The sequence below is a fragment of the Phocoena phocoena genome, chromosome 15 (assembly GCF_963924675.1).
Source record: "Phocoena phocoena chromosome 15, mPhoPho1.1, whole genome shotgun sequence".
In the NCBI taxonomy this organism is placed as follows: domain Eukaryota; kingdom Metazoa; phylum Chordata; class Mammalia; order Artiodactyla; family Phocoenidae; genus Phocoena; species Phocoena phocoena.
In genome coordinates this window covers 71340214-71364877 of record NC_089233.1, presented here as the reverse complement: position 1 = coordinate 71364877, position 24664 = coordinate 71340214, and the positions used below count along the sequence as shown (strand labels likewise).

At 49.7% G+C, this 24664-nt stretch overlaps 2 protein-coding genes across 2 annotated transcripts in view; both read right to left on the bottom strand.

Annotated features, from left to right (window-relative positions):
* IFT52 (intraflagellar transport 52) overlaps positions 1 to 5670 on the bottom strand; it is a 33389-nt gene extending 27719 nt beyond the window's left edge. Inside the window, exons 1-3 of the mRNA XM_065892892.1 lie at positions 5613 to 5670; positions 2726 to 2850; positions 1980 to 2067 (exon numbers count right to left, since the gene is read on the bottom strand). Coding sequence (XP_065748964.1) covers positions 1980 to 2067; positions 2726 to 2850; positions 5613 to 5633 — 234 coding nt within the window. The 5' untranslated portion in view covers positions 5634 to 5670. The remainder of the gene's footprint in view (positions 1 to 1979; positions 2068 to 2725; positions 2851 to 5612) is intronic.
* A 1548-nt stretch (positions 5671 to 7218) lies between these two features.
* On the bottom strand, positions 7219 to 23188 carry SGK2 (serum/glucocorticoid regulated kinase 2). Its single transcript, XM_065893705.1, has 14 exons — positions 23037 to 23188; positions 21862 to 21921; positions 21171 to 21220; positions 20622 to 20679; positions 20332 to 20415; positions 19303 to 19434; positions 18114 to 18226; positions 17801 to 17837; positions 16685 to 16771; positions 13963 to 14058; positions 13125 to 13280; positions 11225 to 11314; positions 9408 to 9613; positions 7219 to 7619 (listed from the first exon to the last, which is right to left on the bottom strand). Exons 2-13 carry the CDS (start codon positions 21895 to 21897, stop codon positions 9449 to 9451), a joined length of 1104 nt encoding a protein of 367 aa, XP_065749777.1. The 5' UTR covers positions 21898 to 21921; positions 23037 to 23188; the 3' UTR covers positions 7219 to 7619; positions 9408 to 9448.
* Positions 23189 to 24664: the final 1476 nt, after the last annotated feature.

Sequence of the window (24664 nt, the reverse complement as noted above, 5' to 3'; positions counted from 1 at the left end):
TGCTTGCTCCTTGGCCCAGATGGGGACACCTCTCTTTCCTCCCTAGCTGGAGAAGGGAGGTGGAAGAGAAACTATCAGAGTGTGGGACCAAAGCCCAACAGTATTCCTTTGCAGGCCACTGCCCGCTGTGTGTACTTTCCGAGGGGTCTCATGGGGTAGGAGTGGCTGGTCACCTCCACATTCCCGATGATAATCCCTGCTCCTCCTCTCAATTAACCTGATTAAATAGTTATGTCTCCCTCCATGCCCCTCCCAGATGAGAGGGTGGCCTTGCAGTCAGGTTGAGAAAAAAAAGGACGACAGGGGCTTCCCTGGTGGCGCAGTGGTTGAGAATCTGCCTGCTAATGCAGGGGACACGGGTTCGAGCCCTGGTCTGGGAAGATCCCGCATGCCGCAGAGCAACTAGGCCCGTGAGCCGCAACTACTGAGCCTGCGCATCTAGAGCCTGTGCTCTGCAACAAGAAAGGCCGCGATAGTGAGGGGCCCACGCACTGCGATGAAGAGTGGCCCCCGCTTGCCGCAACTAGAGAAAGCCCTCGCACAGAAACGAAGGCCCAACGCAGCAAAAATTAATTAATTAATTAATAAACTCCTACCCCCAACATCTAAAAAAAAAGGACAACAGGAATGCTCCCCTGTGGACCCCTCCCCGTGGCCTCACCCAAAGTAAGAGAAGGAGACCTTGGACACCTAAGTCTAAGGACCACACCGGCCCCACCCTGCCTCTACTCCCTCCGTCCTCCCCACAACCCTCCCTGAACACCAAGCACTTCCAAGTCTCTGTGAGAAAGGCTCTTGCTATGTTCCGGGTTTTCTGCTTTTTTAACTGTGGTAAAATATACATAATATACAATCTACCCTCTTAACTACTTTTAAGTGTACAGTTCAGTAAAGTTAAGTACATTCACAATGTTGTACAAACAATCTACAGAACTCTTCACCTTGCAAAACAAAACCTTCATACCCATTACAAAATAACTCCGTCTCCCTCCTCCCCCTAGGTCCTGGCAACTACCACTTTAACTTTCTATGAATTTGATTACCCTAGGTACACCATATGAATGGTACCATACAGCGTTTGCCCTTTTGTAACTGGCTTATTTCACTTTGCATAATGTCCTCAAGATTCATGCATGTCGCGGCAAGTACCGGAACTGCCTTCTTTCTTAAGACTGAATAATAATTCATTGACGTATTGATCCCATTTTATTTATCATCTGTTGGTGGACACCTGCGTTGCTTCTACCTTTTGGCTACTGTGAATAATGCTGTGATGAACATGGGTGTACAAACACCTCTTTGAGATGCTGCTTTCCATTCTTTTGACTATATATATCCAGAAGTGGGATTGCTGGATCATATAATTCTATTATTAATTTTTTGAGGAACCGCCATACTGTTTTCCATAGTGGCTGCACCATTTTACCTTTCCACCAATAGTGCACAAGGGTTCCCATTTCTCCACATCTTTGCCAATACTTGTTATTTATTTATTACTATTTTTGCGGTACACGGGCCTCTCACTGTTGTGGCCTCTTCCGTTGTGGAGCTGCTCCGCAGTATGTGGGATCTTCCCGGACCGGGGCACAAACCCGTGTCCCCTGCATCGGCAGGCGGACTCTCAGCCACTGCGCCATCAGGGAAGCCCAACACTTGTTATTTTTGTTTGGGTTTTACACTTAACGATTCTTTGTCTGTCCATGAAACAGAATAAAAAACAGTTTAATTTTAAATGGAATTTTCCTATTTTTAAAGCAAAAACATGGCAAAGAAGTATGGTTAATATTGAGTTAGCCTGCGCTATGTGTCTGGCACTTATCATGCATTAACTCAGTTAATCATCACAACTCCATGATGAAGAAAGAGATGAAGTGACCACCTTAAGGCAGTCAAGTGGTGAAGAGGGATTTAAGCCCGGGATTTCAGAGCCCATGCTCCTAACTACCTCACTACATTTCTTCTTTATGGATATTTCTTACCTCAGCTGCAGTAAATTTTTCCCTTGGCCCCGCTGTAATCCACAGCTTCACTCCAGTTAGCTTCTCAGATGTAATTTCATCTTTTAAGCTAGAAATATGATTTTAAAAGCAAGTGTTAGATCCATTATTTAAACCAATTTATAAGCTATTTTAGTGTCTAGACTGTATGGAATCAGAGGCACAGGAATGAAGGGATTTAGAGGTACCTGGTCTAGCCTCTCTCCCAAAGTGAGAATCCCCTCTAATAGGTCTGCCCCAGTCATCAGCCTGTGCTCAAGCACTACCTATAAGCCAAGGTGTCCAAATTAAACCACACTAGAGCATAAAGAAGTCCTCCAACTACTAATTCAATCAGCTCTACCATTAGCTTGTATGATTACACATCCTTTACCCATTAACAAAAACCACACACACACACACATACACGGATATTTTCATTTTTCCTTTCCCTAAACTAAAGTACTGACCCAAGTTAAAATATGGGGAAAGCCTCTAACCTCTTAAAAACTTGCATATGTATAACTGGAATAATTACTTGATTTGTGATTTGGGGGGACCACTTAATAATATGCTAATTGCCAATTTTTGAAAGATATGTTTTAATAATCATTTATTTTTTTCTGAACGACCTTTAAATGGAATTCCTCCCACCTAAACAATCTATTTTACATAAGAAAATAAGACGTTTCAGTGTTATAAGCAGGCTGTCATCATCACTTAGAAGGGAAAACAATTCACTCGATCACCTCTGAATCTTCCAATTACTCCGAAGTCTTTTCTGCATGGATTTATAGCCATTGCTGGTGGTAAATACTTCCTTTTTGTATGCATTGAAAAGAATGGTGCTCCGAAGCTCTTTCTCCATGGTCACCTTATGGAAAAAAGAAGGGATCAGAAAAAAGGGAAACAATAAACAATATTCCAAAAGAAAGACCCTAAAAGGAACCAACAGTCTACTTCTTATAATTCATTAAGAAAAGGTGGGCTTCCCTGGTGGCGCAGTGGTTAAGAATCCTCCTGCCAATGCAGGGAACACGGGTTCAAGCCCTGGTCTGGGAAGATCCCACATGCCGCGGAGCAACTAAGCCCATGCACCACAACTACTGAGCCTGTGCTCTAGAGCCTGCGAGCCACAACTACTGAAGCCCACGCGCCTAGAGCCCGTGCTCCACAACAAGAGAAGCCACCACAGTGAGAAACCCGCGCAACTCAACGAAGAGTAGCCCCTGCTCAGCTCAACTAGAGAAAGCCCGTGCACAGCAACGAAGACCCAACGGAGCCAAAAAATAAACAAATTAATTAATTAAATAAATGTATTTTTTAAAAAGGTACACTGCTGCAACTTAGCTACAATTTCCCTACAATTCAAAGGCTGAAAGTGAAATGAATAATCACGGCTGCAGAAACCCAAGGCAAACCCTGGGCTTCCCATCAGCCCACTTCCATGGCCCTGCCCTGCCATCACGCTACAATGTGGGGAACCATGTTTCCAACCTGATTCCTCACTGCTAACTACTGTTAAATGTGGGGTATAGTTTTCTAAATTCTTTTTATACATATGGTAACTTATAGTTTTATTTACTAAATAGGACCATATGCACTATTCTGCAACACACTTTTTTCACCTAACCGGGACCTTTCATATCTTTCCATGTCACTATACACGGATCTACCACTTTTCTTTTTAAACTGCTGCACAGCATTCCATTTTATGGATGTACTGAAATTTACATAACCACTCACATACCAATTGACATGTTTTTTCCCCCAAATTTTTGCTAGTAAAAGAATACTACAAACATCATCTTTGAACATGATGTTTTTGTGCACTTTGCATATCTATAAATTCTTACCTGTTGAATGACTAAGTAAATTATTTCCAAATTGCCCTCCAAAATATTGTACTAATTTTTACTTCCATTAATGCTAATATATTTCTGTTTCCACACAATCTTATTTTTAATTTTTTTAATCTTTGCTAATAAGATAGGCAAAAAAAATCCTTATTATTTTAATTTGCACTTTGAAATTAGTGAGATGGCCATCTTTCACTGTTTATATTGGCCACTTGTATTTTTTCTGTTTTTCTTGTTCATATACTCTGCTATTGGGTTTAAAATTTTTCTAATTGATCATTAAATAAAGACTTCCATAAGTTTATTTGTCTTTAGACTTAGCTGCTGGTAGTTTTGGTTTAGTTTGCTTGAATTTTGCAGGCCACACAGCAAGTTTTAAATTTTATAGAGTCGAAAGCATTAATCTTTTCCTTTCTGGCTTCTGGATTGCATGATATATTTAGAAGAGTTTTTATTTTTTTAATAAATTAATTAATTAATTAATTTATGGCTGCGTTGGGCCTTCGTTGCTGTACGCGGGCTTCCTCTAGTTGTGGCAAGTGGGGGCTACTCTTCGTTGCGGTGCGCCGGCTTCTCATTGCGGTGGCTTCTCTTGTTGCAGAGCATGAGCTCTAGGCACATGGGCTTCAGTAGTTGCAGCACATGAGCTCAGTAGTTGTGGCACATGGGCTTAGTTGCTCCACGGCATGTGGGATCTTCCCGGACCAGGGCTTGAACCTGTGTCCCCTGCATCGGCAGGCAGGTTCTTAACCACTGAGCCACCAGGGAAGCCCTTTAGAAGAGTTTTTACCATGCTAAGATTATAAATACATCCAACAATGCTTTCTCCTAGTACTTTTATGATGTCAAAATTTTTAAGACTTAAATTTTAGTCCATTTGGACTTTATTTTGGTGCTTTAATTTTGTTATTGTTTTAATTACTAGCAAGCTGCCTGACACCAATCCATCCCTTCTATGCTAATTTAAAATACCACCTTGCCTATATAATCCCTAAAAACTGAATTTTATCATGAATTCTATATATCCTATCTGCCTGTAAGTTCCTGCCCAGTTCCATACTATTTTAATTACTACAGGTTTATAATATGTATGTTATAATACTTGGTGGTGCTGATACGAGCTAATCTCTCTTATTCCTCTTAAGTTTTAGAATTTTTCTTGTTAGTCCCACATATTTATTTTTTAGGTTGAACTTTAAAATCATTTTGTCAGGTTAAAAAAAAAAAAATCCCCCCATGATCCCACCACAGCTATCTTTTCATGTTCCATTCCATCCATGTCTATGCTTATTTTCACAGTGTGTACATACAACATTGTATTCTGCCTTCTGATTAGGTTAGTGGTTGCGTGGTTATGCCATAATAAACTCAATCTTCATGAGCATCTTTTCAATTTTTTGCCATCGTAGATCCTACTGAAATGTACATATTTCTGCTTCTGCCATTAATCATTTTTGCCGTAGGACAGATTCCTAAGAGCAGGATTCCTAGAAAAAGGGGATGGAACTAGGATGTCACATTATGGTTTCTTGTCCAATGCTCTTTCATACTCAGCAGGATGACTAAACATCTCCCAGCCGAAGGCGAGTTAGATTCGAGCCCAGTCTGAGGTCCGGGATCCGGGGCTATATCTGCGCCCCCCACCCCCACTTTTATTTTACCCTAGCGCACCTCGATTTTCTCTAAGACAGGCCCAGCGGCCTCGCGGACAGTCCGTCGAGGCCCTCGCCAATTCCCAACACCTCGGCCGGCCCACCGCGGTCGGAGTCCGTCTTACCTGAAGCCCAGTGACCACCATCTTCACCTGACGCCGCCCAGCATCCTGCGGCCTGGTATCCAAGGCCGCTTAGCAACTGCGGAGGCGAAGCTGCGCGCTGCAAGGGCGTGGACCCGAGCGTGGAACTACCTCCGGAGCGACGTGATGACGACAGGACGGAAGAGGCCGATTTACCTAGCCAGCGAGGAGGGAGAAGTATGGGTGGGGGCAGGGGGCGGGACTAATGTGGGACTGTACCATTATTTTAGATGAGGGGTAAATCCAAATAGAATGTGGATTAACTTTAGGCCAAAGATAAACTCATTTCATTTTCTCCTTTAATACCCAGTCTCATTAAAGCCTGATAAAAATGATAGGCCCCAAGGGCCCAAACTTCGCCCCACCCTGAGGGAGGAGACTAGTGGAGGCTTCCGGCGGAGAGTGCGGAAGGCCCAGCCTTGATCCCAAGGGCGCAGGCGCAGAGCGGTGACCCGACGCGGGGCGGGGCTTTGCGGCTGAGGCTGCGGCTGCTCTTGTGGGTCGGTGTCACCCTTTTTAGAACGCGGGACTCTAGGCACGGCGCGCATTATAGGAGGGTTTCAGCGCCCTGGAAGACCGGGGAGGTCCAGACTGGAGGGTGGGCAGGTGTAGTGGTGAGGATGGGAATATGAGATAATTCTTTCTGTTTGATTAGCCCCGCATCTCTGAGCGCAACAGTGCCACGCCCAGGATGTGGCGGTGAACCAGCCTCTGGGCATCCCCTGGCGGCGAGTTAGACCTGACCAGATTCTACCAAAAAATAAAAATATAAACTGTTTTAAGGGAGCTGTGAGAGGCCGAAGCTGGGCAGACAGGGGTCCCCGTTGAGCAGAAAAGTGAGAGAAGAATGGTTCATTAAGGCAAGGGTTGGGGAAGGGCATTTGGGCAGAAGGAACTGCTTATGCGGAAGAGCCATCGCCAAGTACGGTCTGCCCTGCTGTCGCCGTGAAAATGAGAAACCAGACGCCGATAACCACAAACAGGCAACCCCTCTCCCCAGGGGAGGGCTCAGTGCCTGCCCTGAGGGAGCGTGGACGTGTGTGCAATGCAGCTGTCTCGCTGGCTCAAACCGATGTGAGCAGAGACTAGAATTTTTGTTAGTCTTCAACGGGTACAGAGTAGTCGGAGTTTTAGGGTCTTAAAACACACAAACTACTCCTGTTGCTTTTTCACAACTACTGTGACTGCAAAGTTAAAAAGTGAAGAAGAGGGTGATTGTGATTTCTCTTCCTGAGGATGCTGTCGTTTGGTACCAAATTGGGTGAATACAGTTTGCAGTCAGGCTTTGCCGGAAGACCAAAAAAGCTGCCCAGAGCACTTCTTCCACTATTGGAGGTTGTAGACAGAGCAAGGGCCTTAGAATCAGCTGCCACCAAGTTCAGTTCCTGGCTGTGCCTTGTACCATCTGGGTGACCTTGGGCAAGTTGCTTACTATCTCTGAGTGAAAGTTTCTTACCTGGAAAGTCAAGTTAATAACTTCTAAATGCTGGCTTATTGTGAGGATTGTAGATAATGCACATGTGGCTCAGAATGTGCTCAATAAACCGAGGTGTGAACATATCTGTTCTGATATTGAACAGATCAATTCAAGATTCATAATTTATCATTTTTATTTCCTCTCCTGGTGAAAATTTTGTGATTTTACAGTCTTAGAGCAGATAGAACCATTACGTGTTTCACAACCCATAGCAGGTTGTATACTTTGACAATACTATCACATTTCTGACAACTACGCTCTGTTGCTTTTTGCTTTGGGAAGTTGGGGGGATTTTGGCTTCGCCTTCATCACAGTTCACATTTGTCTATTAGCAGACGCTATTAAGATGGAAATCAAATCATAGTGTTTCGCTCAGAATTCACAGCACATATCAAAGGATAATAGTAGCTCTTCTTGACTCAGCTTTGATCCCCAGTAGGTCAGTGTCAGTGTCACTGGTGTGTTTTCCATGGTCTTCCAGCTTCATCCCCCGTAATTCCTGGGGCAGGGGGCTGGATAAACAAAAATGTAAGGCAAAGAGTGGGACTGAGTTAAGAGGAAAAGGCAGTAAAATCACCAGCACACACTGATATTAAGAAAGTTCTTATTCACAAATCAGAAAGCTAATGAGACCACCATGAAGTAGGTGATGAACCACAAGCTTGTGAAAAAGACTTTTGTTGCACTGAAATAAGGCAGCAAGATCCATCAGATAAGTGCAGGGTGTCCTGGACTCATGGGGTGTTATATGCTCACATTCTGTCCAATCAGAATTGCTTTTAGAAATGGCTAATCCCCAGGACTGTACCAGCCCCAGCCTGGGCTCCCTATGGCCCTAGACCTGCCAAACATACGGAGGTATGTGAGGTAGAGCATAGCATGAACTTGGCAGCCAGGCTCAGACGATGAGCATCCAGTTGAATGCCTCCTCTTCAAGACCCCGTTTCCCATAACCCGGCTTGGCTCTCCTTAGAGATTTTGAAAGTCATTCTGCTTGGATCTAACAGAGTGAGAGGCAGACCAGCACAGAGGTTACCTGTGAGAGCCCCAGAGTCAGCTTATATGGCTCCAAGTCCCAGCTCTGGCCCTTATTAGCTATGTGACCTCCAGGCAAGGTACAACTTCTCTCTGTTTCTTCATTGGTAAAAAGGGGATAGTTGCTACCTTGGGGTTGTTTTGATGAAAACTGAGACTTGCAAAAGTCTAGCACAGAAACTGGTTCAGCATAGGCAGACGTTCTCAAGCTGACTTTGACCAGTTAAGCAAAAAAGAAGTGGTTAACAGGATCAGAATCTCTCAAAATCATTGGGAAAACTAGAGAATAAGACTCAAGGATTCCCAGGAATGACAGGAATGACGCTGCAGCACCGATCTGATGAGGAAACTGATGCTGCCAACAAGTACCAATTGCTATATCGTTGCCACTTCTACACCAGGAGCTCAGTTTTGTGGGTGTTGTTACCGCAGCTACCACATGAAAGAGAGCTCCCAGTTCCTTCCTTGAGTCAAAAATCTGGCACAGGTGCATCCTGAGGCCACATGCCTGGCCTGAGCCGCAGGGTGGGCTGGGAAAGTTAGTATCTAGTATTTTCAGCTACTGTAAGTGGAGGTAGTTATTGCCTCTCATTATGGCTCATAAAACAGGAGATTCCCTGAATACAGCAAGAGGTTCAGACAGGCAGACAAACCTAACAAATGTGCAATCCACCCACCCAAAGAAAGACATCATCGACACAGAAAAATAAGAGGGTGTTGGGTGATACCCTATAGGCTTGTTACATCTCCGTCATTTTACACATTGAGATCAAACTCCAAACACCAAGAGACCCTCTGGTAAAGAGGTGCTGGTTGCCTACCCAACATTTCCCCCTTCTCTCTTAGTGTTGGAACCCCTGTGTTGTTGTGGGGAGTAATGTGCCCAGTTAATCAGACATATATCCCAACCTCCATTACAGGTAGGGTGGACGGTTACTGAGATGCAAGCAGAAGTCATTGGGTGGGGCTTCTGGGGAAGCTCTATAAAGGTGCCCTTTTGCCGTTTCCTCCTTTTTCCCTGCCCAGGACACAGAAGCAGTGGTTAGAGCTCCAGCATCATCTTATGATAATATAACAATCCTAATAGTAGAAACCACTTGCTAAGGAAGGCAGAGCAGAAATACAGAAAGCCTCTGATGACCTGTCATACCAGCCCTGCACCACCTAACATCACCCTTCTTTTATGGGCTGGGAAAAAAAAAAAATCTTATTTAAGCCATCGTTACTCTGGGTCACTGTGACTAGCAGCTGAAGGTAATTCTTACAGATACAAGCTGGCTTCAGTGGTTTCACAGGTGCTTCTCTTCTAGCAATCTAAGATGGCGTCATCCTCCGGTGCATAGGAAAATCCCAGGAAGGCACTTGAGGCCCCGGAACTGCTGGCCATAGTGTCGGGAGTGCAGCCAATGGACTTTGACACAGCTTCTTGGGTGAACTCTGGGTCAAAGTGTTTCAAGTCAGCAGGTCCTGCCTGTGAATATAAGCCAATGATAAGAAGGGAACACTGGGGTCAGAGCTGCCAAAGGAGCCCACAGCCATGAGAGAGATGTCAATGCTCCCCTCTGAGTGCCCCAGGGGCATCCTTACTTAATTGTCACTTATTTATGCATTTACATTGGTCATTGTACTCCATGAGGTCCAATAACAATCTATCAATTCCTTCATCCCCCACCCCAGCACCCTACCTGCTCCACATCAACCCTCCAGACGCTGCTGGTAGGAAGTAGATTGTGACATAAATGCAGTATGAATCAAGGACATAAAAAATGTGCACAACGGTGCTTCCCTGGTGGCGCAGTGGTTGAGAGTCCGCCTGCCGATGCAGGGGACACGGGTTCGTGCCCCGGTCCGGGAAGATCCCACATGCCGCGGAGCGGCTGGGCCCGTGAGCCATGGCCGCTGAGCCTGCGTGTCTGGAGCCTGTGCTCCACAAGGGGAGAGGCCACAACAGTGAGAGTGGCCCACGTACCACAAAAAAAAAAAAGTTCACAACAGATACAGTACAGAGAACAAGCTAGTGGTTCCCAGAGGGGAAAGGGGTGGGAGGAAGGGCAAAATAGGTGAAGGGGATTAAGAGGTACAAACTACTAGGTATAAAATAAATAAGTTACAAGGATATAATGGACAGCACAGGGAATATAGTAATGCTTTATAATAACATCGTATGGAGTATAATGTATAAAAATATCAAATTACTATGTTGTACACCTGAAACTAATGTAATACTGTAAGTCAACTATATCTCAATAATAAATAAATAAATAAAAATACATTCACATTCTTTGACTTGGTAATTCCCCAATTGGAATCCATCTTAAGGAAATAATCACAATTGTGGGCATAGATATACACTTAAAGCTATTAATCGGTCCATTATGATAAAGAAAAAACGGTAATAACCTAAAGTTCACCATTAGGAATGTGGTAGAATAAATTATGTTGCCAACATAGGGCTGAAATATTATACAGCCACTTAAAATCATACTTATAATGTCTTATATGACTTAGGGAAATAATGACATAGTTTTTAGCAAAAAGAAAGAGGGGAGAGATGATATTTATATATATGAAGTGTGACCTATGTAAAAAACATAGAAAAGACTTGAAGGAAACATGCCAGTGGTGCTTTCTCTTGGGTAGTGAGAGAATAAGCTTTTTCTCCTTGATGCTTTAAACATCTGTTTTACACACTTTCTAGAAAGAATACATGTCATTTTTATTATAAGGAAAAAAGCTAAACATAGAGAGAAAATCTTTACAGGGCTTGGCTCTGTCTGGGTGTGCTCCATGACACAGCACTTTAAAAACTGTAAAGAGCTCTGCGATGAGGGTTATTGGCGCTAAAAGTAAAGAAGTGCAGCCTGGCTCCTCACACAGAGCTGAACTGGCGGTCAGGACTTCTGGGCTCTAGACCCAATTCTGTGTCTAACTTATGGGGTGGCCTTGGACAAATCACTGAGCCTCTTAGACCCTTGGTTCTCCCATCTGTAGAAAGACAGCAGGCTCAGATAACCTCCCCAGATACCCTCCAAGCTTCCATCAGCCCTGGGAATCCAGAATCTAGAATGTGAAGACCTCTTACCACATTAGGGTTGAAGGGTGGAGTCAGCCTCTTGTGGTACAAGTCGTCCCAGTTTATGGGGCTGAAGAATACATGGTTCTTTATCTCAAGCTGCAGGAAGAAGGCGCTGATCAGAAGTAGCCCTTTCCATTGGCGTTCCCACCCCACCTCACATGCCTTGGAGCTCCAACTCTATTGGCAACTGGTTGTCAAGCCCTAAACTCTTTACCAGGAAAGTAACTTGCTGTTCTGGCTGGTTTCCTGGGACAAAGGAGTGTCTGCAGTTAGACTTCTCCCCTTCGCCATTATCTCGAACTCCAGCTCTCTCCTCGTAGCAGTTGTTTATTCCACAGCTATTTAGTGAGCACCTACTCTGTACCATACTAGGCTGTAGAGGTATGTCAGTGAACAAGACAGCAGGACCTGCTCTTGGGGGCCCCAGAGGATCTTGGGGACCCCCTGCCCCCCATTCTGCTTCAGTGCATCCTGACTCTTCCAGAATTCTAACCAGAGAAATAGAGCAAATCGACTCACTATGGAAGATTTGGGAAATAAAACCCCAAGAAAAGCTGCAGTTTCCCAAAGATCCAGAATTTAGGATTCAGCCCTGGGCGTGATTCACCACTCCTTTCCTAATCCAAACCAGTGCTGGCACGAACTTCCACCTGTTCCAGCAGGACCCTCTCTCTACCTGTGTTTCTCAAAGAATGATTCTCTGGCTCCATATCAAAACCCCCCGGGGGGTTGCTACAAAGCCAGATCAAAACTATTTCCAGACGAACACCCAAGAAACTGGTAACACTCATTGCCCCCAAATTTTAAAAACCCAGTGGCTGGAGGGACTTTTTCTGAATATCCTTTGGGCTCTGATCTATGGGAATGTATACCTTATTTTAAAAATCATACATATTTTTTAAGATGCAAATTTCCTCTGGAAAGGAGGGGACCTGTCTTCATGAAAGCCCTGTTCTTTAAGCTGTTCAGGGATGGGTAGGCAAATGCCCTAAATGTTGTTATACTTCACAGTACCTGGCATATAGGGCACTTTGTAAAAGCACTACGTGCTAGACACTGGCCTAGGTGTTTGTATATATTATTTAATCTTCATAAGAGCTATGAGCTGGCTGCTGTTATTACAGATGGGGAAACAGGCGCACAGAGAGAGGTTAGCCATGTGCCCAGGGTCCTGCGCCTAGTAATTGGTAGAGGAGGGGTCTGAACCCACGTAGTCTGTCTCACAATCCATGCATCTCAGCTTCTACGCTAGAAGAGCAAGCTTCTAGGGAGCATGCACAGTTGGGACAAATTATGAACCATAAGATACAAAAAGGCCAAAAACCAACTGTCACTTCTGAGGTGCTGGGAGCAAAAGCAGGATACCGGGCATGAGCCCTGCACACACCACCACCAAGGGGGTGGGCAGACAACCTAAGCCACCCCTCCTGCCCAACCCACAGATCTGCCCCTACTCTCACCGCATTTAAGGAATGAGTCCACCCTCCTCAGAGAGCAAGCAAGGGCACCTGTTACTTTCTTTTGCCCCCTTGCGCTGTATAGCACAAGTCCCAGTAAAGCCCTGCCTGAATTCCTGTCTGGCCTCTCATCGTATTGTCACCCTGTGTAATAATTTGTGTTTGTTTGTCTGCCTTCCCCTCATAAACTTAATAAGGGCAGAGACCCAGTCTAACGAATCCCTAGCATTTAGCTCAATGCCTGGCACATAGTAGGTGTTCCATAAGTACTGGTTGAATAAAAGCGTTAGAATGAAGGAAATAAGTAGGCAGCTGTGAATCTCCAAATGCGTGAATTAGCTGTGCCTGGTTTTAGAAAATAGCTGGATGCATGTCACTGCTTCTGGGTTGCCTCTGCAGGAAGCTGAGAGCCCCACGAGGGGCCAGTGCTCCGCTAGCAGGTCACTTACAAAGTCTGTTTGGGAGCCCAGCCGCTGCCTCTGGTCCTTGTGAAGAAGGGCTTGCAGGAGGTCACAGGCGGCCACTGTCAGACCCCCAGGGATCCGTAGTGGCTGGTTCAGAATGTTCTCATACATCTGGGATAAATCTTGGCTGTAGAAGGGCGGCTGGTGAGAGAGAGAGAGAGAGAGAGACGGGAGGATCATCCGTGCTAAAGTGGGCACAGTTCTCAGGGATACTTGGAGCAAAGTGGGCAGCTGGAAGGATTCAGCCAGACCTGTGTCTGTGTGATGGCTCACATGGCAGATGGGAGAGAGACAGAGACCTAAGGGCATCCAGCACAGTGGACAGGCTGTTGGGAAGGCCGAGAAGTCTCTTCCCACCAGTGTGAGGCTTGTGGATCCCCCAGGTGCCTCCTCTATCCCATGTCTCTTAATCCAGCTTGTGCAACGACTTTGCACTTTGCAAAGTTAACAGTTTCCTGTCATCATTTCATCCCAGCCTCACAACCATCCTTTGAGACAGGTTGTAATTTTTCAGATGAGAAGAGCAGGCAGCCTAGGATTGGGTCCAGGGGCCGGTTCCATAACCTGCCAGCACTGTGACCTTTCTGGGTCTCAGTTTCCTTGTCATGTGGCACCACAGGAGTAACATGTGAGATGGTATACTGTAAAGTGCGGAACTGACTTTATTGAAAAAATATATCTAATCCTTGTATTCACTTTGGCATCATCTTTTTTCAGCTTGGAGAGGAGTGATGGCTCATTCAGTTCCTCAAGGAGCCTGAGGAGGCCACACAAGGGACAGATCCACCCCCATCTCTTCCAGAGTCCGCTATACCCCACTCACCAGGCCGTGCAGCATCTCGTAGAGAACGGCCCCCAAGGACCACCAATCCACTGCCCGATCATAAGGCTCTTTACGAAGCACTTCTGGAGCCAGGTACTGTTGAGGGGAAATACATTTATCTGAAAGACACTCAGCCTCGGGCTTCCCTGGTGGCGCAGTGGTTGAGAGTCCGCCTGCCGATGCAGGGGACGCGGGTTCGTGCCCCGGTCTGGGAGGATCCCACATGCCGCGGAGCGGCTGGGCCCGTGAGCCATGGCCGCTGGGCCTGCGCGTCCGGAGCCTGTCCTCCGCAACGGGAAGAGGCCACAACAGTGAGAGGCCCGCGTAACGCATAAAAAAAAAAAAAAAAAAAAGACACTCAGCCTCTGTCTCCCCATTTGTAAGCAAGGCACTTGGAGGAAAAACTCAACAGGGGTTGATCCTGCTGTGATATTTACTTGTCTGTGCCTATGTTTATTCAGCATCCATTTGTCAAAGACCTGATTTGCGGGGGCTCTTTGCCAGTGTGCTAGGGACATAGAGGAGATCAGGCAGGACTGCCCTGTACAGTTGTATGTGTTGTGCATCACGCAAAAGTACCAACCAAAGGGGTAAAAGGGGCTGCAAGCCTGGCTATGAACAACTTACCAAGCCATATAGGGGTGCATCTGACAACTGACATATATTTATTTTTAAATTTTATTTATTTATTTTTGGCCATGTTGGGTCTTTGTTGCTGCTCAGGCTTTCTCTAGCTGCAGTAAGTGGGGGCTACTCTTTGCTGTGGTGCACGGGCTTCTCATTGAGGTGGCTTCTCCTGTTGTGGACCACAGACTCTAGGTGTGCGGGCTTCAGTAGTTGTGGCATGTGGGCTTAGTTGTTACGTGGCGTGTGGGATCTTCCTGAATCAGGGCTCGAATCTGTGTCCCCTGTATTGGCAGGTGGATTCTTAACCACTGTGCCACCAGGGAAGTCCCAACTGACATATATTTAAAGGGAAAACTTTTTCTAATTAGTCTGCCCAAAGTAGGTGCCTTTATCAAATTTTCTCAAAAGCATCCAATCAGTGTCTTGGGACTAGGAAAGCCCTAGGGATACTCACGGGGCAGTGGGAAGACTAACGGATAAAGTGTAAGTCAGTGTGGCACATACTTGCTCTGGAAATCTTAGTAACAGATGAATGGAAAGGAGTCAGGAAAGAGGAGGTGGCACTTGCGTTCCTCCTGACAGCTGAATGCATGCCTTGCGCAAGGAGAGAACCTGAGGCAGAGCTGTGCTTCCCGCCAAACCCGAGGGCTTAGTGGCCTCTTAGCCTGGTGTCTCTGCCACTGAGGAAAGGGGTCTCAGCAACAGACAAAGCCACTTCGAGAGACTGTGCGTGCGGAGAGGGGCAGGGAATTACGCAGACCTGAGCCCTACTGGGTGTGTGGTCACAAGCAGGTCATTGAACCTCCTAGAACCTTGGTTTCCTCATCCACATAATGGGACCGCAGAATCCCTCTCTAGGGGCTGTGTTAAGGACACATGCTAACATATGTGTTACCCCTTGAACAATGGGAGCAACTGTGGTTACTCCTGTCTGTGCTCCCAGCACCATGGCAGTGGCTGAGTCATGGAAGAGACTCGTCAGGGCCACATGTCTCCGACACAATCCAAGGTGCCGTATCCCCTCCTCGCCTCAGCAGTGTCCAAGGAAGGGACGGCTACGCTTTTAGGCTTTGCGAGGCCAGTTCTGTCTGAGGACACCCTGCCATACCCAAACACTAGACAATAGCTCCTGCTTAGAGAGGCTGTCTGTCCATCAGCTCCCCTAAAACCAAATTGAGGAGACAGCTGAAATCTGAGACCCAGATTCTCAAGCACATGGAGAAAAACAAAAGCTAAGTTCCTGTCCCATGCCAGTTCGGGAGGACTTGCCAGCCCTGCAGCCTCAGTCCCCCACCCCCAATCCAGACATCTGTCCAAGCAGCTGGGAAACCCTTTGGACCCAAGGTCTAAGGAGTTTAAGGAAAGGTTTTTAACCCCAAAGCTGCAGGGAGGCCTTGGCAGGACAGAGAGATGTATGTGAATTACTGCTGAAACTCGCAAATTTTAACCCTCCAGGATCTTGGTGGCTGGAAGAAGGAGGTAGACCAGTGTCTTTACCCTTGCAAACCTTGATCTTAACTGTCAGGCCAGGGCCTCCTGTGGCACATGGACTTCACCCTGTAGGGCAGTGCTGTCCAATACAGTAGCCACTAGCCACGCGTGACTGCCGAACATTTGAAATGTGGCTGATCTGAGCTGAGAGGGACCATAAGTATAAAAGGCATACCAGATCAAAGACTTACTTAGAAAAAAAGAATAAAGTATTTCAACAATTTTATGTGGATTGTATGCTGACATGATACTACTTTGCCTGTGTTGGGTTAAATAAAATATATTATTAAAATTGATTTCTCCTCTTTCTTTTTTCTTTTTAAATGTGCTTGCTGGAAATTTTTTAACTGCATATATGGTTTGCATTTCTGTTTCTATTTCTATCGGACAGCACTACTGCAGAGTTTCACCAGCCGGGTCCCAGCAGCCCCTAGAGCTGGTGCCCCCATGACACGGAGGAGGGAACCAAGGCTGAGTGTACAGCCAGCTTGGGGAAGTGCTTGGGTGGAAGAAGTGAGTCCCTCTGATATAAGCTGGTGGCCCTAATCAGGAGCTGTGGTCTCATCCACTCCCAGCCTTGCGCCTCCCAGGAGGTTTAGCTTACCTCTGGGGTGCCACAAAATGTGGACGTGGTCTCCTCAGGCTCTACACCTTCCTTGCAGAGGCCAAAATCCGTCAGCACCACGTGTCCCTATAGAGGAGGGAGGGCAGGGGTGGGAGGGTGGTCTGAGCCAAAGGTATACCCGGGTCTATCCCCAAAGCCCAGATGCCATATCTGGGGCAGCGGCTGTGGGGTCTGTTGTCCCTGGCAAAGGCACGAGCTGGCGGCTCCACTCAGAGACTCAGCGCTTCTAACCTGGATGCTAAGAGCAGCACAGGGGCCAGGTGGGGAGATGGCATTGCACTGTCTACCCCCAGCTCATCACAAACTCAGATCGACAACCTACAACAGCAACAGTTCCAGAATGTTCTCGCTGGAGGGGCCTAGTGTCAGCAGCCCCCTTAACAGAGGGCTGGGGACCCAGAAAGCATGCCTTGTGGCAGCTGAGCGAGAGGGTGGTTGGTAGAGCAGGGAGTGGATGCTGCGGGGCTCTGTCCAGATCCCCTCTTTAGGAGCTGTCCAGCCCATCCCCCTATGCTGGGCTATTGCCCTCATCCAAAGTCATGCCCCCTCTCAGGGGCAATCCCCATCCAATGACTGGTCAGTGTAGGGGCACAGATGCCCAGCCTCCTTGCCTCAGTTTAGGACAGTTCTAGCTCAGGCCCACCCCACCCCTGTACGATCAGCTGAGGAGGCCTCACTTGCAACCACAAGGCAGGCGAGCTGCTTCCGCTGCCCAGTCCTGCCTCCTCAGCCCCTTAAACGTGGATCTCTTGAGACTGTTCCCCAGGAAGCTTCTGCACCCAGTGGTCCATCTCAGAGTCTATTTCCAGGGAACACAGTCTGTGCCACGGAAGGACTACAAAATCCTCGAGCCTCCACATGGCTCCACCCCTGCCCCCCACCCCGTATACACGTACACACACATGGATACGTAGCCACGTGTACACATAACGCACATGCGTGTACATATATGTGTGTATGTGCGTATACAGGCATAGGCACACATGTGCACACATACTTGAATGCATCCCTAGCCCCATGCAGGCATGCGTAATGCGTGCACACACACGGGCACACAGCACACACGTGCGCACGCACACACACATACCCACCAACCTGGCCGTCCAAAAGAATGTTCTCTGGTTTCAGGTCCCTGCAGAAAACGAGAGAAACGGGCTTAGTGACGTGAGCTGGGGACCGGGGTCCTGCAAGAGGACTCTTCATGGAGATGCAGAGATGCACAGGGAGAGCCCGAGGAGGATGGGCACTCAATTCCAGGAAGGAGGAGGCCCCCACTCGCTGGCGGGCCCTCCTCCTCAGACAGAGGACCGGGTTCACCAGGATTTCAGCAGGGTCTGGGGGTCCATACGACGCCTGGCTGTTGGGGCAGAAGGGCCAGGCCTAGCTCTGAGCCACAGGCAGGCCTCACCTGTAAATGATGTTGAGGGAGTGCAGGTAGCCAATGGCGCTGGCCACCTCGGCGGCGTAAAACCGGGCCCGGGGCTCCAGGAACCGGCGCTCCCGCTGCAGATGGAAGAAGAGCTGGAGGGGGAGGAGACAGGTGAGCGGGTTCCTGGGGGGCTCCAGCTCCTCGAGAGTGGGGTGGGGGGCAGCTGGCCAAGTGACCCACTCTCTAAGCTGCAATGTCCTCATACAAGGAAGGGCATGCTGGTCCCTGCCCCACAGAGCGGGCAAAGTGTCAGCAGGAAAGATGAATTAGCAGGGGTGGACCACCTACTGAGTTTCAGGCTCCAGCCAGACCCTCTCACGTCTCTAATCTCCTTTAATCTTCCTGACTACCTTCCAGGTATCAAGTAGGAGGCCAGTTTCACAGAAAAGGAAACTGGAAGAGTCAGAGCAGTCAGGTGACTTGCCCAAGGTCACGTACTGTAGGCAGAGCTGTGATGTGAACCCGGGTGCGTCAAAGATGTGCTTTTCCTCCAACCCAGGTGATAAAATGATTATGATGGTCAAACTGAGCCTAGGTTAGATCTGCTCCCGGGCCAGTTGCTTTGGTCTATTTGGCTGGCGAAGAAAGCCCTTTACCTCCACCAGGGAATTTACGGATGCAGGACGAAAACTTCCCTCTTGGCATCAGGCTAAGGAGCATGAGGTCACACAGGTTAAATCTGGGGAACTGAGAAGGGCCATCTTGTCATCTTGATCAGAGAGGCAGAAGAGGGAGCCCAGCTTATCCCAGCTGTGCTTCTGGGGCACCAGGTGGCCTCAGGTCATTCCCACAGGGACTGGTCACTCCCATGGAGTGGTCTTTGGTGTAAGATGGGGGCATTAGAAATACTGACCACAGAGCTCCTTTAACATTGACTTTTCCCAGGTCCACTGAAGGGATTCTGGGCAGCTCTGCTTGGAAGTCAAGTAATGATGATGGCTGGGAGTTCGATAGACCTGCCTTCAAATCCTGGCTCTGCCAGGTACAGGCTGAGTGGCCTTGAGCAAGTGAGTTACCTGCCCGAGCCTCGGATTTTTTCAGCTGCAGAATGGGTCTGTTGTAAGGATGAGGGGAGATTGTTCCAGAACCTGGGGCATCATGAGCATGTGGGATGGGAAGCTCCTGCCGAGGGCCGGGCAGGGAAGGCGCCAGGTGGACCTATACCCACCTCTCCCCCGTTGACATAGTCCAGCACAAAGTAGAGCTTCTCCGGCGTCTGGAAGGAGTAGCGCAGGCCCACGAGGAAGGGGTGGCACACGTTCTTCAGGAGCACGCTGCGCTCCGCCATGATGTGGCTCTGCTACAGAGTCACACAGACGGGCTGTGTCACCGCCTACACGGCCACCTCACCCAGGACCTTCTCGTGCCCCTGCTCAGACACCCACCGTGACTCCTCGCTGCCCTCAGAGCCAAGCCCAGGCTCCTTGCTTAGTATCCAGGACTCTGCGGTCTACCTCATCCCTGACCAGTCCACGTGGGTGCACCTCCAGCCCTGGATCCAAATGCCCTGCCCCCCTCCCTGGGACAGTAAGCAAAGCTATGTTAATACCGCATAAATGAGTCCCAAGGACAATCTTGCAGAGGGAGAAGCTGAGCGTTATCCACATTCAGCCTTGGTTGCTGTCCCCCTGCCTGGATGCCATTTTCAGACCATCAAAATCCTATCTTCAAGGCCAACGGCAAGGCCACCTCCTTCAGCTTTCTGAAGGACACCTTCCCTTCGACGTACTTGTTAACATTAATTCCCTCTCCTGAGTCCTCCAACTTGACATCCAGTTCTCTCTCAGGGCCCGCTCTGTCCTTCTTAGGGAGTTGGTGTTAAGAGACTCAAGTCAGCCAAAGTATCTAGAACTCCCCGTTGGCTGTAGCTTGAAGTGCCTTTGGAGCGCCTGAAGTGTGACCCCCACGTTGCACAGATGGGGAGGCCGGCACCTGACAGAGCAGAGGACTGGTCCACCATGGAGCCCTGAATCTTTAGGGGAAAGCAGAGAGCCGGGCCGGGTCACCTGCAGGCCCTTGGGGTAAGGCGGTTAGCCTGCCTTCCTGGAGAAGGGTCAGCATCCCAGGCACCACCTGGCCCCCCTGCTGGGCCACTCTGTGCCCAGAGTTGGGACGCATCTTTGGAATCCACCTGAGGCTGGGGGCGGGGGGCCGTCAAGAAGCAGGAGAGGGGATGCCTGGGCCCAAGCCCTGGTACCTCTTTCTTCTTTAAGATGGACTTTTTCTGTAGCACCTTCACTGCGTAGAACATCCCGTCGGACTTGTGCTTGGCCAGTAGGACCTGAGCAGAAAGACAAATGCAGAACCCGTGGTGACTACTCCTCCAGGCTTTGTATTTCTCGATGGCAGTGCAGGCCTCCAGCCCCTGCCCTGCGCCCGTGATTCTGCAGGTTGTAAGCCCCCTCTCTGCACGTGCAGGTAACAGCAGGGAGCAGAAGAGGCCAGAGAAGGGGAGACCCAGGGCTTCCATGCTCATGGGTCACTCACCTTCCCGTAGTTTCCTTTGCCAATGACTTTGAGGAAGTCGAAGTCGGTGGGCCGGGCACTGGGGGATGAGGGAGGGACACGGGTCAGCATTTGCAAGCTTGGGGAACTTGATGCTTTAGTTCAAATCAGAGCTTCTTTTTAACTTTGAAGCTGGAGAAGGCAGGGAGCTTTCTAAGAACGCCACGTTCTCCCAGCCAGGAGGGTCTTATAAGACTGGCCCCTGCCCCTGGGGATCTCACAATCGTGTAAAAACAGACAAGGTCGGGAGAAAACCAGACGCAACAGCATAGAAGGCAAAGGAATCTGACCTCCGAAGACTGAGAAGGGCCTGGAGGGTGGGGAGCTGCTAGTAATGCAGACTTTGGGGGGAATACTTCAGCCACAGGGCTCAGCATGGGCAGAGGCTGGGGAATTAGTGGGAGATGAAGCTAGGGACCGGTCCTAGGCCCAGATGACAGAGGACCTTGACGCTGGACCAGAGAATTGGATTATATTCCCAAGGTGAGGGGGGAGCCAGGGAGGAAAGTTATATGAGAGATGAGAACTCACTTTGGGTTGGCCGAAGGCCCCAGGTTGATATTCCCATTGGCCCTTGGGGGCTAAAGACATTTAAAGAAAAAGTGATTAAAGTCAGAGGGTCCCTAGGCCTTGGCTCCCTCTCTTTCCCCTGGTCCAAGCCCTGCTCCTTTTCCAGTATCTCTACTAGGCTTCTTCCCTCCCCCCTCCCTCCTCCCTGCCTCCCTCCCTCCTCTCTCCCTCCCCCATTCCCCTCCCTCCTCTCTCCCTCCCTCCCTCCCCCCTCCCCCTCCCCCCCTCCCTCCCTCCCTCCCTCCCTTCCTTCCTTCTTTCCGTCCACCTGCCAACCCACCCACCATCTCACCTGCTTCACACAACAGCCTTGGGAGGCTGCTGGCCGTTGTACCAAATGTGAGCGTGAGGAAACTGAAGCCCAGAGAAGAGCCATCCAAGGACTTCCAGGATGCCCCACTGGCCTGAGAACGCAGGTGTCCTCAGGGCCAATCCCATGATTTTCCACCCCATTTACTTCTTGAAGCCCTTGCCCAAGTCTCTTCTCTCTTTACCCCGCAAACGGCCCAGTTCTGTGGGCTCACAGTGACCCCTGCGGGCACCCCCAGTCCTGGGACCGCCCACGCGGCTGACTGGGACTTCCAGGGCTTTCCTCAGCCTTGGGAGGAAGTGAGCCCCCTGGTGGTGGGTGGGGGAACCAAGACCCACTCACCTGCAGACTGCGGGTCCCAGCCGGGCTAGAGTCCATCTTGTAACAGTGATCAGGTGGGCTCTGGGGACACAAGGAGAAGCAGGATGAGATAGCTGATGTTGGGGAATTAGTGTCACCTGTCTGGGGCCTTAGGCACCACTGCCTTCTCCACCCTTCCCCAACCCAGACACCTGCCCGAGGTCAGCAACCCCTGCGTGGGACAAGAAATGATATCCCCTGGACCCAGCCTCTCCCATCAAACATCTCAGGAGGGAGAGGGAGGATGGTCAGCGGTGGCCCCTCCCAGGCTGAGTCCTTTCAAGGGTTGAGGATGGCCAGGGCAGCAAGATCCCTGTGAGCCAGGGCAACTCTGGATATCTGGGGTGGCCAAGGCTGGAAGGAGACTTGCAGAGCATGAAGTCTGAACCCTTCCCCCCATTTCACTGGTGGATAGTCTGAGGCCCAGAAAGGGACTTGCCTAGGGTCCCACAGCTTCTGAGGGGCAGGCTGGGCTCCCCTGGATCCCTGTGGACGGCGCCGGGCTGGGCTCTGTGCTGACTATTATCTCTCTGTCACAGAGACTTCCACCTAATGTCCCTGGAAGGGCAGCTGTCCTGGGGACCTTGGGCCAGAGCCACGGACAGACCCACTGACCTATGTCTGTTTGAGATGAAACAGTGGAGAGTGTGACCAACAGTCTATGTGGCCAGGAGCATATGTCTTCCCTGCCCCCAGCCTGCAGGGTGGGGGAGGCCGGTATGTCCAGGCCCTGGCTCAGCGTGCCCAGGACCCCATAGCCCTATCCCTGCTTGGATGGTCAAGGCCAAGAACCGAGATCTCACCTGAGAACCCAGTTGCTCGTGCAGGCCGCTGGGCACTGTGCATGCCAGGACCACAGCTTTGGCCTACTGTGGGACCTGGGTTGCAGTAGAGACCACCCGTCTTTACAAGGGGGTCCCTGGAGCAATCACCCCCTGGCCTTCTTGGGAGCTGACAAAGTGACCACAGGGGAAGCGAGGGAATGGGCCAGCCCTGTGGAGCCCTGAGAGAGTGAGCCACAGAACTGCCCAGATAGGGAGTGCAGCCTGGCTTCAGCCAGTGCCCTGTGTCTGTGCTCCCGCAGACAGCCCACACGCCCCCCTGGCCTGGCCCTGACAGCCCCTCTGCCAGGCCCCGGCCTCCCCAGCCCCACGTACCTGCACAGCCTGAGGAGAGGCCGCTGGGAGAACCAGTGGTTGGAGCCGGAGGATGGGCAGTGGACAAGAGAGCCTCTCTCTGTTCTCCCAACAAGGGCCGAAGTGTCTGTGCCTGGCGCCGGCCCGGCCCCGGCACCCAGCTCGGAACTCCCGGCCGCAGCAAGGGGGCTGTTGATGTCACGCGGGAGCCAGCGGGGCTTAAGAAGGGACCGAAGACCTCTGTTCCCTCGGGGACGTCGCCTCCCCCTGGGGGGTGTGGGTGGAAGGCGGTGAGCGGCAGCTGCCAGAGAGCCCGGGTGACGCTGGGGCTTGCTAGAATGCGTGTGAAAGTGTGGGGCAAGGAGTGTGTGTGCAGGTTTTCGTGCAGAAATGTGTGTCAGTGTGTCTGTCTGTCTGGTGTATCAGTGTGTCCCTGTATGTCAGGGTATTTGTGCATCAGTGTGACCGCGTTTGTATAATTTTGTCCGTGTGTCTGTACACCTGTGACTCTCTGTTCTCACTGTGTGGAGATGTGCTTCAATGAGTCTCTGTGTAGTGTAGTGTGTGGACATGGCAGTGTGTACCTCTATATGTTAATGTGCTGTGTGTATGTGTATAAGTGTGAGTCTGTGTGATACCTGTGTGTGACAGTCATCATTGTGTGTCTGTGTTCATATCGGTGTATATCAGTAAATTGTGTGTGTGTGTGTTGTGTGTGTGTGTGTGTGTGTGTGTGTGTAGGGGGCCTGTCTGTGAGGAGACATGTTCCCCAGGGCCTACCAAGGCCTGGTGCAGACCATCTAGGGCTGAAGATGAGGTTCCAGAGACCTCACTGTGGCAGCCGAGAGCCCTTTGCCTCCCAAGAACCTGCAGGTGTTTCAGAGCCCAGGTGTCTGGTTCAGTCAGCGTGGCCTTGGTCTTTGCCGAACACCTGGCCCTTTGGGCCTTTCCCTGCCGGCCCTCCGGGGCTCTGGCCGCTGTCTCCAGGGCAGCGCTGGTTGGCTGTGTAAGAGCCAGGAAGCAGGGTCCCGGTGGCACCCTGGTGCATGAAGGCCTTGCTGCCTGGTGCGATAATCAGGTACTCACAGGGTCCCTTCCTCTCTCTCGCGGAGGTTACATGGGGCGTTCTGGGGAATGAAGGAGTTGACAGGGCCTGACTAAGCTCCTATCCTTCTGGAACTTTCTATGTGGTTACCACATGCCACACCCAGACCTCTGCAGTTCACCACAGGGTGGGTATCTGTGCAGCTGGGGCCGAGGGGGCTGGTCAGGGAGGGACCAGTGGCCTTGGGGGTTCTCTGTGGGCTCTGAAGCGGGGGTGTCATACGAGGAAAACCCAAGAACAGTATCAGAGCTCTCCATTTTTTAAGAACAGAAATGTTGAACCAATACACAGATGGACAGGATATCATGTTGGCAAAACAAATGCCCAGAACAAGGACATTTCTTTTCAATGATGAGACACTGATGCAGCCTTCATTTAGGAGCACTGCTTAGAACAGGAAAACAATAATAAAAATAATAATAACCTCAGTGTCCCACAGTAGGGCACTTCAGAACACCCGCCGGCTGTAATAGCTCCCTCTCTGGAACTTACATCCCTCTTGAGAGACTGTCCCACTGCTATGTTCGCTTCTCAGTTAAAGTCC

Bases quoted from the DNA above. Each gene is read 5' to 3' on its own strand.
- SGK2 (XM_065893705.1), bottom strand. From the start codon at position 21,897: ATGGACTCTAGCCCGGCTGGGACCCGCAGTCTGCAG. The intron at 20,416-20,621 runs GTGAGTGACCCA...CTTTCTGCTCAG, and splicing joins GCAAAGGAAACTACGGGAAG to GTCCTACTGGCCAAGCACAA. The intron at 18,227-19,302 runs GTGGGTATAGGT...CTCCCCCTCCAG, and splicing joins ACTATGTCAACGGGGGAGAG to CTCTTCTTCCATCTGCAGCG.